The 17,882-nt window shown below is 36.4% G+C and overlaps 1 protein-coding gene across 2 annotated transcripts in view; it reads left to right on the plus strand.

Moving 5' to 3' along the window:
* The window catches only part of AP5M1 (adaptor related protein complex 5 subunit mu 1), a 21,951-nt gene extending 4,490 nt beyond the window's left edge, over nt 1-17,461 (plus strand). The window contains exons 3-8 of one of the 2 annotated variants that reach the window (XM_015832133.1): nt 1,199-1,426; nt 2,170-2,309; nt 14,729-14,814; nt 15,957-16,072; nt 16,726-16,822; nt 17,078-17,461. In XM_015832133.1, coding sequence (XP_015687619.1) covers nt 1,199-1,426; nt 2,170-2,309; nt 14,729-14,814; nt 15,957-16,072; nt 16,726-16,822; nt 17,078-17,160 — 750 coding nt within the window. In that variant the 3' untranslated portion in view covers nt 17,161-17,461. Of the gene's footprint in view, nt 1-1,198; nt 1,427-2,169; nt 2,310-5,352; nt 5,439-6,579; nt 6,696-7,265; nt 7,363-7,617; nt 7,931-14,728; nt 14,815-15,956; nt 16,073-16,725; nt 16,823-17,077 lie in introns of those variants that run through there. The other variant, XM_015832132.1, reaches the window with a different exon arrangement.
* The last annotated feature ends 421 nt before the right edge of the window (nt 17,462-17,882 follow it).

The raw sequence follows: 17,882 nt of genomic DNA on the forward strand, positions 1-17,882 counted from the left end.
ATATATATATATATATATATATATAAACAGTCTGGTTTATTATATCCTGGTGTTCGTTTTTTCTTTCTTATTTGGTTAACATAATGCCCAGGATTCGCATTTTTAGCATTTTAAAAGGCAAATATGCATATGTATGTGTATATGTATATATGTGTGTATATATATATATGTGTGTGTGTGTGTATGTGTATGTATATACATATACATTTACATACATATACAGCTAGAAATAATACGGCCAATTGGGGCAGGCAGACCGGTAACTTGCTCCATGAGCAGAGCGCAAAAATGGCCGGCTTTATAAGCAAGCTCCCAAAAAACGGCATTTTACTCTGACGACATTGGCAGTTAGCCAACGAAAGCTAAGTGTATTAAAACAGTTTTGTTTGTATTTTATCCTGGTGTTCAATTATCTTCTTGTGTGTGTATATATATAGCAATGGCAATGTAATCTAATATGTGCATACTCCAAAATAAGTGCTACTTTTTACTTTAAAAAGTAAGACCGCAACTTGAGTGTGTTTGACAACTCAGTAGAGATTTGAATCTTTATTTTCTAGGTAAAAAAATTGAGTAGTTTACAGTGTAAATGACGAAGTCCAGGTTGGAAAACAAATTTAGATGTCATATATTTACATATGCAGTAGATAATAATACTTTACTAAATCAATACTTTTACAAAAAAGATTAAAACATTATAATAAAGAAGAACCATAATCCTATGCTATAATATGCATGCTGGATTCTATAAATCATTTACCATCAATTTCTATTAAAAGAATCTATAGACCATAGTGAAAACAGAACTCTTGCTTGATATTTTAAAGGGCGTTGCTAATCAGAGTACATTATTGTGGCTGAATGAATCACTATACTTTGTATAAGGCATTATACAATTATAGAATTTAGGGTTGTAATGAATTTACTTTAAACATCAGTTCTTGTATTTGCTGTGCTTGTATTTTGTAAGAAAATAATTTAAAAACTCAGTTCTGATCTGAAAACTAACTAAAAATACGATATAAGACTAAGGTTCATTTTAGCTACAGAAACGATGTTTGCCCACTCCTTACTCTAAGCAAGAAAAAATTTGAGGTTTCCTCTTGCCACAAGGTAATACACAATTTATTGTAGGAAGTGTATTAAATTAGGTTGTTCACCAGTAAGTTCCTATTCTCCTATGTTTTTGTGTTTCAAGTGTGATATAGAAGGCACTGCTCCCAATGTGACTGTTGGTCTGAACCTCCCTGCCAATGGTTCTCCTCTCCAAGATATTTTGGTCCATCCCTGTGTAACATCCCTTGATTCGGCGATTCTGACCTCCAGTAGTGTTGATGCAATGGATGACTCAGCTTTCAGTGGACCTTACAAATTCCCTCTTATACCGCCTTCAGATCTGTTTAATTTGTGCTTTTACACTTCCCAGGTAAGTTTTCAAGATTTGTAATAAACCAGTCAGGAACAACATCATCAAATGTTTACCAAAGGCTCCTATATCAAACTAGAACAAAAAAAAAAAGGTGATAGGACAGTTTGGCTACACTCGTTAAGTATATTGAAGTAACAAATGCTCATCTAAATTTATTATGAAAAAATGCCTTAAATTGAACTTTTAATGAGTAATGTTTTTACACGTGAGTTGATTTTTACCTAATTTTCATCTCTGAAAGACAAGGCAGCCCCAGTATCTTCCTTGGCAATAGCTTGGCTTCTCAACATGACAGATGATCCCTTCTCAACTATGTGATTCTGAAAGGAATTTTCAAGTTAGCAATAACCCTTCAGCTCATTACATGCTTTGTGTGGTGTTAGGAGAGCTTTTGGCCTTCATCCTAGAAATATTTCCAGCACCCTGCTGATCAGTGGTTTAGAGAATCTAGCTTGCAAATGAGTTGTTAATTCCTATTTTCCATTAGAATTAAGCACTCTCTGTCTAATTATCTTACTGTTTAGCAACCACAGAGTTTATATCTGACATCTGGAAGCTGTCATCCTATTTTAATTTATTTTATTTTAGAATGTGCACCCTTATCACATACTTCCAAAAGAAGCCTAAGGGTAGCTTTACAACATACTAAAATGGAAACCAACAATTTATAGAATACATTAAATGATTTTAATTTAGAAATATAACAAATTCAGCTATTTATCTCTGTGCATCCCAACCAGGTACCTGTTCCACCTATTTTGGGATTTTATCAGTTGAAAGAAGAAGAATCACAATGGAAGTTCACAATTCACTTGAAACTTCACGAAAGTATGAAAAATACTTTTGAATACTGCAAAGCTTATATTCCATTTTTTAACCGGTGAGAATAATCCCTCCCTCAAATCAACAAAACAAAGACTTCTTTATAGAGATTGTTGTTTGGGGAGTACTTGAAAAATCTGGATTTATAGAATTATTATTTTTTTGCCAGAGTAGCTGAGTGTACTACTTCAAGAATGTAGGAACCATTTTATTGGTCTGCCAGACACCTATTGGGTTTTAGAGGGTGCTTGAGGAGGTTTCTGACTGTTTATTGTACACAGGCCTTATTTTCCTCTTGGAATCAGAGGGTGGCTGGAGTCTTGGCTCAGATTACACCCTGTGGTGTTTTCCTGCATGTAAAGCTCTCTGGTTTTCAGTGGAGCTCTGAGAGATGAAGCAGCAGAGTACCACTGGAGGAAGGTAAAGGACATGCCTGACTGAACACAGATAACAGCCATTATTAAGGATGACATCATGACAATAAGAGTGGCAAAATGCCAGTATTTTTCCTCTCATCTTTCCTCTGCATTTTGCCACCCTGTGGCCCTGTTAGGTAACCTGCTCTAAACCTCCATGGGGAGAGAGAGATGATTCAGAAAATTATCTGAAGGGATGTTGTGACAATATTTTCAAGACAACTGCAAATAAAATCATTTAGATTAACTCTATTTAGAGAGCCATAGTGGCACAGTGGTTAGAATGCAGTATTGCAGGCTAATTCTGCTGACTGCCAGGAGTTCGATTCTGGCCAGCTCAAGGTTGATTCAGCCTTCCATCCTTCCAAGGTCGGTAAAATGAGGACCCTGATTGCTGGGAGCAATATGCTGACTCTGTAAATCGCTTAGAGAGGGCTGTAAAGCAGTGTGAAGCGGTATCTAAGTCTTAATGCTATTGCTTTTCTGGAAGATGACAAATAGTTGTGTCTCAAGAGTGGCGAATTCATTCTTGAATGAAGGGATGAATCTGCTGAGCAGTGTCCATCCCTTCCAAGAAGCTATTCCTTGACTAGAGTAGTGGTGGATGATTTCTGAATTGTCTTCTGACTTTCCTTTTTGGGATATGTTGTTGAAAAGTGGTCAGCCAGCAGCTTCACAAGGCTCTTGAGGAAACAGATTATTGGGATTCCTTTCAGTTGACTTTCAAGTCTGAACACAGTATAGGGATGACACTGATCATGCTTGTAGATGACCAGTGATGGAATCAGAATGGGGGTAGTGCATATATTCTGGCCTTCCTTAATCTCTCAGTGGCCTTTAATACTATCAGTCATGGTATACTTCTCTACAGACGCAGGCTTATGAGCAGGAAACATAGTGTTGCACTGATTTTACTTCAGTGCAGTTCTGGTTGGCGTTTATACGGGGAGAATTCTAGCTCTTAATCCTTTCTTTGTGATATAACCCAGGACTCAATTCCCTCCCCACTCTTGTTTTAACATTTCCCTGAGGTTGCCAGATATCAACATGGGATGAGGTAGCAATATGCTGATTATAGCCAATGATGTCTCTCAGCCCATCCAAGTGATGCTATTGAGGTTCTGACTAGCTAAGGGATTTAGATGGAGAGGAGCATACTGAAACCTCACCCTAGCAAGATCAAGTCTCTCCCCTCTGTGATTTCTGTAGAGAATACAGTTTCTACATTTTCTGTTTTCTCTAGAGAGCATCAGTGAGGACCTAGATCAGTGGTGGCGAACCTATGGCACGCGGGCCAGAGGCGGCACTCAGAGCCCTCTCTGTGGGCACACGTGCCATGCCCCGGAGATGGCAACCGTCCCTCTTCAACCAGCCACCTGCTAACTCGCCGAGTCCCACGTAGCTGGATGCATCCCAGCACCCATGCGCTCACTGGCCTCTGTGTGCGGGGGCCGATGGTGTCAGGCAGCCGCCGTGGCCCCTGCCTCACCTTGCCCTGTGACAATGGCACCCCCGCCCTGCCTCGCCTTGCCTCGCCTCACCCTGCAGGACGAGCCTCCTGCCCACCGCCCCACCTGCCAGAGACCCCCTGGATCTCCCCCAACCCTGCCCGGCCCCCACAGGTGTCCCTCCCCACGAGCAACATTGAGGTGATCACACCAACCTTGGCCACACCCACCCAATCTGCCATGACCACCACAGCCACGCCCACCCAGTGGGCCACGCCCACCTGGCACCCGGCGATAAATAAGTGGATTTTGGGTTGCAGTTTGGGCACTCGGTCTCTAAAAGGTTCGCCATCACTGACCTAGATTGTTGGGAGCAATATGCTGACTTTGTAAACCACTAAGAGAAGGCTGTAAAGCACTGTGAAGCAGTATATAAGTTTAAGTGCTATTGCTATAAGCTGTTTCTGTAGTGCACCCATGGCTCCTAGCCCTCAGCTTTCAGTGCAATACAAGACAATAAGCAGGCATTTGAGCATTCCAAAGGGCAGGGGAGTAGTTAGGAATAATAATAAAAGGCCCAGTGTGTAAAACTGAGTAGTCTTGTTTCTAGCCAAAAAACGCAGTCATGGTCATGTGATTTCCCACTTAGCAACCACTTTGCTTAGTAGCAGCATTGCCGGTTCCATTTAGGAGCATTAAGCAAGGGCTACCTGTATAGAACACAGCCTAGTTAACTTGAATACTGAAATAGCATATGAAGCTTTGAAAAAGAGAAGGTGAAAATGAGCATTCAGGAAATACTTAAATGACTTATGTAATTGAATTTTAGAAATAGTTAAGTGAATTTCAAAATTGCAATGTGCTTTATTGTAAGTTTTCTCTATTGCAGTCATTTGAAATCCCAAAGCCATGTATTTAATGTGGAATGTATTTAGTTACCAGCCTTCCAGAAAACGACACATTCCAGATGTAAGGATTTTATATGCCACAATTATCCCCACAAGCATGTCCATTGCTGAGAATTCTGGAAATTGAAATCCATATATCTACAGGGAACCAAGAGTGGGAATAACTAATATAAATTGTTGATTTGTGTCAGATATAATTCATAGATAAGGCATGTGCTGTTTTCTTAGTTGTTCAGAAATTATTCAAAATTGTTTTATTAAATAATAAGGTCATTTATTTTAGACTACCATTCTGCAATAAGTAATAATGCTTTGCTCTTGATTCTTAGAGGTCCTATTACACACTTGGAATACAAAATCAGCTATGGCCAACTGGAGGTGTCAAAAGAGAAAAGCTTGTTCATTTGGTTCATAGGTAAGTTAAGTATATTTGGCCCCATCTGATCCAAGGAAAAGGCTCAAGTTTATTTGGAAACACCTTGCAGGCTGCTTTGTTTACTAATGGAGGAAAGAATTTATTTTATGTTGTGCTTTATCATTTAATTCCTGACAATTCCAAATAAAGTGGGAAAAATTCCTACCCAAAGGCTGCTGGAAGCACTGTGTTGACAATACGGGGCTTAAACAGAGCAATGCTAATATACAGCAGCATTCCATGTTCCTAAAAATATACTAGAGGTCTCTGACAAACCAAACAATTCCAAAGATAGATTCTTTCACCTAGGCCTGTACTTGTCTTCTCCATCTGGAATGAAATTAAGTTGCTTGGTAAAGAACCATATTCTGTCTTGCCATCTTTCCAGAATTTTTTCCCAAAGTAGCAGATGAGATCAAAAGGCATGAGCAATCTTTTATTTGGCGAGGCTTTTATTTGGCGAGGCTTCATAGCCACAGAATACATGGCAGTGTTGTGGTATCATCAGCTGACAGACCAAATATTTTGGCCCATGGAGATAGGATCAATACAAAATAACTATAAGGTTTATCATGCTTATTTTAATTATTTTTGTGAAAATTTTCAACTGTGCAAATTTGGAGGGCTTTGAAAGCTGTAGTTAGCTGTAAACTACTCTCCCCTGCTTTATTATCTTCCTGGGTCCCTTCCATTTTTATTTGCCACACACAGTGCACTAATTCTATTATCTATTTCTGAAAATAGTCTATTTAGAATTCTTTGCAAACCTTAATGGCACCTGGAGGATTTTTTTTTTCTTGATCATTTTGTCAGATGTCCACCTCTTCCACGAACATCCTTGCAAGCCAGGATTCTTTTGGATTTTTTATCCTGAAATATCTTGCAAACTTTCCTGCTTTTTCTGAATTAGGCTCCAATACCAAAAGTGAGTCTGACCGAAAAGTACACTGAAGTACATTGCAAGAAGATGTATTCTGACTGGTAAAATGATCCTTCTCCAGACACAGCTTTTGTTCTTGACTTTCCCCCATCTCTGTTTTATGTAGGACCAACAGATAATTTATCCTGTAGAAGAAGTGCCATATAAATGTTAATGTCATTCCTGTGAAATATTTCTAGCCTCTTTTTCTTAACTCTAAAGGGCAAAAATTTCCAAAATCACTGGAAATTTCTCTTACTGGGACTGTTGCTTTTGGTCCAACAAATCAGGATCAGCCAGTGGATGCTGTTTGTACTGGAAATACTGCATATGTCAAAGTAAGTTTTGTGATATTTAAGAGAAAATGGGGAAAACTATATCTTAACTATCTGGCTTTGCAGTCAATGGAAAATGGTGTCTGTGTGCTCAGAGGATGGCAGTTCCTAGGTGCTGTGGGCTTTCAAGTTGGGTTAAGAAACAATATGAATCTTTCCAAGAGATCTCATTTTCAGAATCAGTTGTATGTATGAGAAAATTACCATTGCAAGAACCAATCTCAGACTGATTTTTTTCTTTTTCCAAATTTTAAAAAAATCAAATCTTATCAACATAAAAATTACTCAAAAAGCTATGGTGTAGCTAACTTAGCTTTCAGTTTAAAACAAATAAATATGGAAGTCAGCCATTACTGTAGATCACGGGTGTCAAACTCAATCGTGTCACGTGATGTATCGCAACGTTTTTTGCCTTTGCAGAGCCAGGGTAGGCGTGGCCTGCACGTGATGCATCCGCGGGCCGCCAGTTTGACACCCCTGCTGTAGATTGACATATAGATCTTTGTGTTATGTAAGCCAATCATCTGCATGTTTAAATCTCTTTCTCAGTGTTCTTTGCTTGGTTGTCTTTAGCTTTATTTTAAAATCTTGGATTTCACACTTACTGGATGTTACACAGACCAACATTCCATCCAGGTCTTTTCATCAGGCAAAGCAAAGATCAGTACAGGTGAGCATATTACATCTTTGGCAATTTGAATTGAAGCAAATACATTGAACTTCCAAACATTTATGCCTGTTTGTTGTGTATTGGTCTGAAAATTTGATTTTTTAATGAAGCATGTATCTCTCTGTTAGAATATTCTGCTGCTTTATTATGTCTTATGAAAGCATCTACTTTTTAAATTAAAAAAATGAAATGTATTTTGTACATTAGGATATAATCAATCTAAGAACTTACTTTCTCCATTTCTTTGAATTTTAGCTCGTGAGGTACTTTCATCAGATTACTACATCTGGAATTCTAAAGCCCCAGCACCTGTTGTATATAGAACTTTACTTTTCTAAATTTTCTATTCAGTTTTGTACTAGGAAAAATATATTGCCAAAGTATTTTACATCCATTCTGAAGCTTCTGTTCGAGGTAAAACAAACTATTAAATGATCATTTTTCTATTATTTAAAATGACTAAAGTTTCTCTGTGAGTATGCTATTAGAGATTGCATGATATATAACTCTTAGACAATCAAACTTACCTGGTGCCAAATACATTACTTGGAAATTAAAATCTTTCTTGTGTGTATTGTTGATTTTACTGTCACTGAGTTATTGAGCATCATTTCTATACATTGCTGGCCTTCAAAAAATGTTTTGAAGAAACAGAAATTTAAAAGTACCTCTGACTATATACATACAAGTATTTTGCTTTTTATATTGAGCAACCACAGTCTCTTTCTATCAGATTAGATGTACTCCAGATGCATTGGATATATGAGTTTAAACTGTAGAAAATATTCTTGAATTTGTAAGTTTAATCTTATTATACATAAGTTGCCAGCTTTCTTTGCTGCTTTTATTCCTGAGAGGGGCAGCAATTTATACTGATAGCTACTTCACTCCTGTCCTTATACTGACATAAAAATCTTTGGTATACTAGTTTCACAGACAATTTTTAAAAGTATAGTTTCCAGTCAGAAATAGCTGAATTTATTCATGTTATTTGTATTCCATTTAAATAAGAGCTATCAAGACAATTTACAACATAAAATCATATATAAAAATAAAAACTTTTTAAAAGCAAAATAAGCAACATGCAGCCTATTGTTAAAATAATTTTAAAAAACAGATTTAAGGTGGGTGTCTTAACTATTTTCTTAAAAGTGAAGTAATGCAAGTACAGTTCCTATGGAAATTCACTCCATAGTATAGGGATGATAAAGGAACTGATCTTCTGTATCTGAAGAAAAGATCTTCAAGAGGAAGAATGTATTTAAAATGTTTGCTTGAACATATTGATATCCAGACAGTTTTTTAACACCGTTAGTCATTCGTCTGTTAAAGAATAAAACAGAATAAGTTCTTGATTTAGAACAAAACACTTGTTTTTTCAAAAGAAGCTACTGCTGCGTTGTACATAAAACTACTGTTCCAGTTAAGCTTGGGCAAGAAATCAGGAGCTGAAATCAACATCTTTTAATTAAATTAATTCCAATATTAATGCTATGAGTTCTTAGTAAAATGAGTTAAGATCAAGAAACCTATGTTCTTTTTTTAAAATATATTTTATTAATTTTTTACAATAACAATCTTTAGTACTTGGTAAACAAGGTGTTATCTGGGTTCATATATTTAACAACAATCAATAATAGTTTCTATGATTCCATAATCAACATACTAGTTAGTAATACATTTCCTTGATCTTCTCTTCTTACAATAATATTTTCCTTTTGCCAACATTGAGTAACTACAATTCTTAGTACTTTCAATACATACAAAGTTAAATGTAAATATTTTTCTGGCGTTTATACAAATAACATTAACATCAGTGTATAACATCTTTTCTAATCAGCTTATGTTTCAGTTGTATTTGCAAAGAGTCATTTTATTGAATCACCATAGGTCCTGTTTTCAATGTTCTTTCTTAAGCTTAGTTTCTCTTCAATATTCAAAACATTCTTATCAATTTTAATTTTCTCAAAATTAATTACATTTAAATGTCTATACATTCTGCTCATATAAGCCTCCCAGTATTTTTATATTTCTCTTAACGGAAAAAAAAATAACAAAGATATTATACTGTTTATAAATCACGTCTCTTTTATTATAGAACCCCATTTGTATACAAAGTTTATCTATTTTTTTTAGCCATATTCAAACAAGTGTTTAGCCATATAGTACTCCATCTGGTAAGTCGAATCATTTGATCTAACTTTAGACTTCTTCTTTTGCCAGACAACTTTCCAAGTCAGTGTATTCAGTTTGCCAGGGAATTCTTCTGGTGTTTTTATAAGTGTTATTAGAGCTGGGGAAGACAGATTAGGTGGGGAGTTTCGCCCATTTGTATTCATTAAAAGGCTTCCCCTTTCCTTCTCCCTCAATTTTTCTTTTTATTTTTTGTCTCCCAAACTCTTAGTAGTTCTCCTGGCATCTCTATAATCCATTTTGTCGGATCTTCTTTCTTATCCTCTGGTTTATTTTGAAGTCCTGAAAAATAAAAAGTCTTTTCCCTTTCCGATGTTATAACAGAATCTTGCCGATTTTTCTTTGCCTGTGCTAAGCTGTAGTTCCTTTCGTTTATAGCCTCCATCTTTGGGTCACTTTCCTCTGGTTTGTATTCTATTGTCTGATCTATTTGTTCATTCTTTATTGTCATTTTCTGAGAGTTTTTTGGTTGTGAGCTTAGGTTAAAGATGTGCTCATTTATGTCATCAAAATTGTTTTTAATCTTATTATGATTTGAAACAATTGTCATCTGAATTAGTTGCAACATTGTATGCATTTCCTCCTGGAAAATATTTGCCTTGTCTTGAAGTATTACTCCTGCAGATTTCTGATGATCCAGGCTGGGAGCTTCAGTAAAAAATCTTGAGTGTGGTTTCCTACCACCTCTAATTCGGTATGCAACATCCATTTTGTCTCCCCCCTCTAAATAGTCTTTCACAAGTACCATTATCCCCTATATTAGTTTTATCCAACCAACCAATCTTAAGATTCAAACAACAAATTTTTATATAGCTGTTATCTTTATATGTGGTCTTTATACTCCAATGTGTTTCCATTTGTCAATCCACCACTGAAAACAATAATTTATAACGGTTCTTCTGCTCAGGGGTCCTACTATTATCAATCAATCACAATTTGCAGCCCAAAATGTTCAATCATCCAAAGGTAATTCAGTAGTTTCCCCCCTAGAAGAATGGCCAAAAGTCACAGTTTTTCTTTCTCTGCAAATAATTCTTAAGCCTAACAAATCTCCGCTCAGTAAGTGTTTATAATCCAACAAGGTCAGCAATTTTTATAACACTTGTAGATCTCACTCTATAGTAGATAGCCCAATGTATTTTCTCTCCTCTGTTCCCAGCTGTTCTGTTTAGCCAGGAGTTGCTGAGGATCAAAGGGACAGGTTGTTATCTGTTTCTGGGTGTCTTGCCAGTTTCTGAGCCCAGACAGCTATAATTTTATGCTCTAATCCACCACTAGATGTCAGTAGTTGTTCATTTTTCAACTTATAAAACAAAAAAAATACATTTTCTTATAGTTTCATCAATACTTTTTCCAAGGGAAGGTCTTAACAATTTCCACAGTTTTCAGATTTATCCAGACTATAGTTTTATATTAAATTCCGTTTCAATATGTTTCTGTTCCCCATAAAAATTAGCGCTGCTTACGTCTATGGAAGGGTGGGCGATCCCCTTCCTTCTCACTTTTGGAGGATTTTTGCTTCTTGGGGATCTTTTCCAGGAAATTAGTTGCAAAATAGAAGGGAAAAAAGATTGATATTCTCACCCAGTTTCCAATAGTTCACAGTTGTTCTAGTTGGTGCTTTTGGACTTCAGCTGCCAGTAGCTTGGGCTAGTCACTGGAGTGCAGCTAGCCTTTCTCCTGTCGGGTTGGAGGGCTTCCCCTGGACCAAACGGATCAACTGCCATCTTTCCGTGATCCACAGGGGGGCCCTCCTTATTTGTTGATTCTCCGGGGCGACTTTAGACCCATTTAGGGTCCTCTGTCAGGTCAAAATCCCTCGGCTGCATTGCTATGACGCAAAACCGGAAGTCCAAGAAACCTATGCTCTGATCCCGGCCAATTGTGAATATTTCAGTCCTATATCACTGCCTTGTTACCCCAACAGGTACATGATTGTCCTCCAAAAACTTTGAAGTTGATTACATGATGGCTCAATGCTATAATTTAGCTCTAGTTACACTGATAATGGCAGCCCCTGGTTCAGTGAAATAAATATTGAATATAAAACTAGACTACAGTGGAAGGAAGACAATACCAATTATTACTTTTATCACATTTGAGAAATTAAAAGGTTCATTTAGAATACACACACACAAACACATAAGGCATCTCAATATAGTGGCTGGCGCAAATCACTCCAAATAAATGGAAAAAAAGATGCATTACAGAAAGCAATATATCCAGATGGTCCAAAATGAAAATGTGTCATCAAAAGTATTGGCTCAAGTTGTTTCTTCTGAAAGAAAACCTGCAAGTCTGCAAACCTCATTCTGAACTATTTTATCAAAATAGATAAACTAGCATTGACTAAAAACAGAAGGAAGAAAAGAAGAAAATCCATGCCCTTGTGTGCTTTTCTTTTATGGATTATTGAGACACAATAGTTTTCCCCCGAATCTCGATCACTGCCAGAGTGGATCTGTATCATCCCTGGCAGTTTTTCTAGATGCCACTCTTATGTTAAAACTACATTCCAAGAGACCAATCTTAAGTTACAGTAGAACATGGGTGAAACAATGATTGTATCCAGCCTCCCACATTATCTCATCTAACATCTATATTAACAGCAATATGTCCATATCATTGTTTTGAAAAACAAGAAACTGACAATGTTCTTAGATATTTTGGGTTTCCTCACTTCACTATATTTTTCAATGTAATTTTTTTTGTTTTTTTTCTCAAATTTGTTTATGGAATCATCTTACTGAAAACTCTTTAAAACACCAGGAAAAAATCTTAAAACATAGAATGCTAAAAAAGAGGAATGCCTTTTCTAACTGGTATTAACATAGTCATTAATTTGATCCTGTTTTGAAATAAGCCAAAGACCACAGATGGGACATATTAATTCTGCTTTATTTTTTTTAACTGATATATTTAGGAAGACAGGAAATTGAGGTGCAGTGAATTATCATAAAATGATTATTAGGTTATTAGAAGAAGCTTTGGGAACCTGAAGAATAGCACAAAAGAAAGACAAATGGCTTTTTTCTAAACCAGATACACTGACAAAAGTTTTGTTTAACAGTATGCGAGGTGATAAATAATACCAGTGTTTGTATGTAGTGGAGAAATTTTAAAAGTAAGATAATTTAAAAAAATACCCCAGGTTGAGATGGTAATCTAATAGTTGGTTAAACATAATAAAACGTAGCTTGATTAGCACAAACCATGCTGCTTAGCTGAAACTGTTTGGTCAAATTTCTAAAAAAGACAACCAGGGTGAACTGAAATTAAAAAATCTGTTTTNTAGAGAGCCATAGTGGCACAGTGGTTAGAATGCAGTATTGCAGGCTAATTCTGCTGACTGCCAGGAGTTCGATTCTGGCCAGCTCAAGGTTGATTCAGCCTTCCATCCTTCCAAGGTCGGTAAAATGAGGACCCTGATTGCTGGGAGCAATATGCTGACTCTGTAAATCGCTTAGAGAGGGCTGTAAAGCAGTGTGAAGAGGTATCTAAGTCTTAATGCTATTGCTTTTCTGGAAGATGACAAATAGTTGTGTCTCAAGAGTGGCGAATTCATTCTTGAATGAAGGGATGAATCTGCTGAGCAGTGTCCATCCCTTCCTCAAGAAGCTATTCCTTGACTAGAGTAGTGGTGGATGATTTCTGAATTGTCTTCTGACTTTCCTTTTTGGGATATGTTGTTGAAAAGTGGTCAGCCAGCAGCTTCACAAGGCTCTTGAGGAAACAGATTATTGGGATTCCTTTCAGTTGACTTTCAAATCTGAACACAGTATAGGGATGACACTGATCATGCTTGTAGATGGCCAGTGATGGAATCAGAATGGGGGTAGTGCATATATTCTGGCCTTCCTTAATCTCTCAGTGGCCTTTAATACTATCAATCATGGTATACTTCTCTACAGACGCAGGCTTATGAGCAGGAAACATAGTGTTGCGCTGATTTTACTTCAGTGCAGTTCGGGTTGGCGTTTATACGGGGAGAATTCTAGCTCTTAATCCTTTCTTTGTGATATATCCCAGGACTCAATTCCCTCCCCACTCTTGTTTTAACATCTATCTGAGGTTGCCAGACATCAACATGGGATGAGGTAGCAATATGCTGATTATAGCCAATTATATCTCTCAGCCCATCCAAGTGATGCTATTGAGGTTCTGACTCAGAATCTGGAAGCTAAGGGGTTTAGATGGAGAGGAGCATCCTGAAACCCCACCCTAGCAAGATCAAGTCTCTCCCCTCTGTGATTTCTGTAGATTGCTGTAGAGAATACAGTTTCTACATTTTCTGTTTTCTCTAGAGAGCATCAATGAGGACCTAGATTGTTGGGAGAAATAGGCTGACTTTGTAAACCACTTAGAGAAGGCTGTGAAGCAGTATATAAGTCTAAGTGCTATTGCTATAAGCTGTTTCTGTAGTGCACCCATGGCTCCCATCCCTCAGCTTTCAGTGCAATACAAGACAATAAGCAGGTATTTGAGCATTCCAAAGGGCAGGGAATAATAAAAAAAAGGCCCAGTGTGTAAAACTGAGTAATCTTGTTTCTAGCCAAAAAACGCAGTCATGGTCATGTGATTTCCCACTTAGCAACCACTTTGCTTAGTAGCAGCATTGCCAGTTCCATTTAGGAGCATTAAGCAAGGGCTACCTGTATAGAACACAGCATAGTTAACTTGAATACTGAAATAGCATATGAAGCTTTGAAAAAGAGGTGAAAATGAGCATTCAGGAAATACTTAAATGACTTATGTAATTGAATTTTAGAAATAGTTAAGTGAATTTCAAAATTGCAATGTGCTTTATTGTAAGTTTTCTCTATTGCAGTCATTTGAAATCCCAAAGCCATGTATTTAATGTGGAATGTATTTAGTTACCAGCCTTCCAGAAAACTGGACACATTCCAGATGTAAGGATTTTATATGCCACAATTATCCCCACAAGCATGTCCATTGCTGAGAATTCTGGAAATTGAAATCCATATATCTACAGGGAACCAAGAGTGGGAATAACTAATATAAATTGTTGATTTGTGTCAGATATAATTCATAGATAAGGCATGTGCTGTTTTCTTAGTTGTTCAGAAATTATTCAAAATTGTTTTATTAAATAATAAGGTCATTTAGACTACCATTCTGCAATAAGTAATAATGCTTTGCTCTTGATTCTTAGAGGTCCTATTACACACTTGGAATACAAAATCAGCTATGGCCAACTGGAGGTATCAAAAGAGAAAAGCTTGTTCATTTGGTTCATAGGTAAGTTAAGCATATTTGGCCCCATCTGATCCAAGGAAAAGGCTCAAGTTCATTTGGAAACACCTTGCAGGCTGCTTTGTTTACTAATGGAGGAAAGAATTTATTTTATGTTGTGCTTTATCATTTAATTCCTGACAATTCCAAATAAAGTGGGAAAAATTCCTACCCAAAGGCTGCTGGAAAAACTGTGTTGACAATACGGGGCTTAAACAGAGCAATGCTAATATACAGCAGATTTCCATGTTCCTAAAAATATACTAGAGGTCTCTGACAAACCAAACAATTCCAAAGATAGATTCTTTCACCTAGGCCTGTACTTGTCTTCTCCATCTGGAATGAAATTAAGTTGCTTGGTAAAGAACCATATTCTGTCTTACCATCTTTCCAGAATTTTTTCCCAAAGTAGCAGATGAGATCAAAAGGCATGAGCAATCTTTTATTTGGCGAGGCTTTTATTTGGCGAGGCTTCATAGCCGCAGAATACATGGCAGTGTTGTGGTATCATCAGCTGACAGGCCAAATATTTTGGCCCATGGAGATAGGATCAATACAAAATAACTATAAGGTTTATCATGCTTATTTTAATTATTTTTGTGAAAATTTTCAACTGTGCAAATTTGGAGGGCTTTGAAAGCTGTAGTTAGCTGTAAACTACTCTCCCCTGCTTTATTATCTTCCTGGGTCCCTTCCATTTTTATTTGCCACACACAGTGCGCTAATTCTATTATCTATTTCTGAAAATAGTCTATTTAGAATTCTTTGCAAACCTTAATGGCACCTGGAGGATTTTTTTTTTCTTGATCATTTTGTCAGATGTCCACCTCTTCCACAAACATCCTTGCAAGCCAGGATTCTTTTGGATTTTTTATCCTGAAATATCTTGCAAACTTTCCTGCTTTTTCTGAATTAGGCTCCAATACCAAAAGTGAGTCTGACCGAAAAGTACACTGAAGTACATTGCAAGAAGATGTATTCTGACTGGTAAAATGATCCTTCTCCAAACGCAGCTTTTGTTCTTGACTTTCCCCCATCTCTGTTTTATGTAGGACCAACAGATAATTTATCCTGTAGAAGAAGTGCCATATAAATGTTAATGTCATTCCTGTGAAATATTTCTAGCCTCTTTTTCTTTAACTCTAAAGGGCAAAAATTTCCAAAATCACTGGAAATTTCTCTTACTGGGACTGTTGCTTTTGGTCCAACAAATCAGGATCAGCCAGTGGATGCTGTTTGTACTGGAAATACTGCATATGTCAAAGTAAGTTGTGATATTTAAGAGAAATGGGGAAAACTAGATCTTAGCTATCTGGCTTTGCAGTCAATGGAAAATGGTATCTGTGTGCTCAGAGGATGGCAGTTCCTAGGTGCTGTGGGCTTTCAAGTTGGGTAAAGGAACAATATGAATCTTTTCAAGAGATCTCATTTTCAGAATCAGTTGTACGTATGAGAAAATTACCATATCTCAGACTGATTTTTTTCTTTTTCCAAATTTTAAAAAAACCAAATCTTATCAACATAAAAATTACTCAAAAAGCTATGGTGTAGCTAACTTAGCTTTCAGTTTAAAACAAATAAATATGGAAGTCAGCCATTACTGTAGATCACGGGTGTCTAACTCAATCACGTTGCGTGACATATCGCGTTTTTTGCCTTTGCAGAGCCAGGGTGGGCATGGCCTGCACGTGATGCATCCGCGGGCCACCAGTTTGATACCCCTGCTGTAGATTGACATATAGATCTTTGTGTTATGTAGGCCAATCATCTGCATGTTTAAATTGGTTGCTGCATTTCTTTGTAGTTCATCAATTATATATAAATTGCTAGTATATTGCCCTCCTCTCCCCTAAAAAAAAAACAGAAATGAGAGTCACTGCATCTCTTTCTCAGTGTTCTTTGCTTGGTTGTCTTTAGCTTTATTTTAAAATCTTGGATTTCACACTTACTGGATGTTACACAGACCAACATTCCATCCAGGTCTTTTCATCAGGCAAAGCAAAGATCAGTACAGGTGAGCATATTACATCTTTGGCAATTTGAATTGAAGCAAATACATTTAACTTCCAAACATTTATGCCTGTTTGTTGTGTATTGGTCTGAAAATTTGAGTTTTTAATGAAGCATGTATCTCTATGTTAGAATATTTTGCTGCTTTATTATGTCTTATGAAAGCATCTACTTTTTGAATTAAAAAAATGAAATGTATTTTGTACATTAGGATATAATCAATCTAAGAACTTACTTTCTCCATTTCTTTGAATTTTAGCTCGTGAGGTACTTTCATCAGATTACTACATCTGGAATTCCAAAGCCCCAGCACCTGTTGTATATAGAACTTTACTTTTCTAAATTTTCTATTCAGTTTTGTACTAGGAAAAATATATTGCCAAAGTATTTTACATCCATTCTTTCTGTTCGAGGTAAAACAAAATATTAAATGATCATTTTTCTATTATTTAAAATGACTAAAGTTTCTCTATGAGTATGCTATTAGAGAGATTGCATGATATATAACTCTTAGACAATCAAACTTACCTGGTGCCAAATACATTATTTGGAAATTAAAATCTTTCTTGTGTGTATTGTTGATTTTACTGTCACTGAGTCGTTGAGCATCATTTCTATACATTGCTGGCCTTCAAAAAATGTTTTGAAGAAACAGAAATTTAAAAGTACCTCTGACTATATACATACTGAAAAATATTTTGCTTTTTACATTGAGCAACCACAGTCTCTTTCTACCAGATTAGATGTACTCCAGATGCATTGGATATATGAGTTTAAACTGTAGAAAATATTCTTGAATTTGTAAGTTTAATCTTGTTATACATAAGTTGCCAGCTTTCTTTGCTGCTTTTATTCCTGAGAGGGGCAGCAATTTATACTGATAGCTACTTCACTCCTGTCCTTATACTGACATAAAAATCATTGGTATACTAGTTTCACAGACAATTTTTAAAAGTATAGTTTCCAGTCAGAAATAGCTGAATTTATTCATGTTATTTGTATTCCATATAAATAAGAGCTATCAAGACAATTTACAACATAAAATAATATATACAAATAAAAAC

This window comes from Protobothrops mucrosquamatus, unplaced genomic scaffold (assembly GCF_001527695.2).
Source record: "Protobothrops mucrosquamatus isolate PMUCROS unplaced genomic scaffold, P.Mucros_1.0 scaffold_307, whole genome shotgun sequence".
Classification (NCBI taxonomy): domain Eukaryota; kingdom Metazoa; phylum Chordata; class Lepidosauria; order Squamata; family Viperidae; genus Protobothrops; species Protobothrops mucrosquamatus.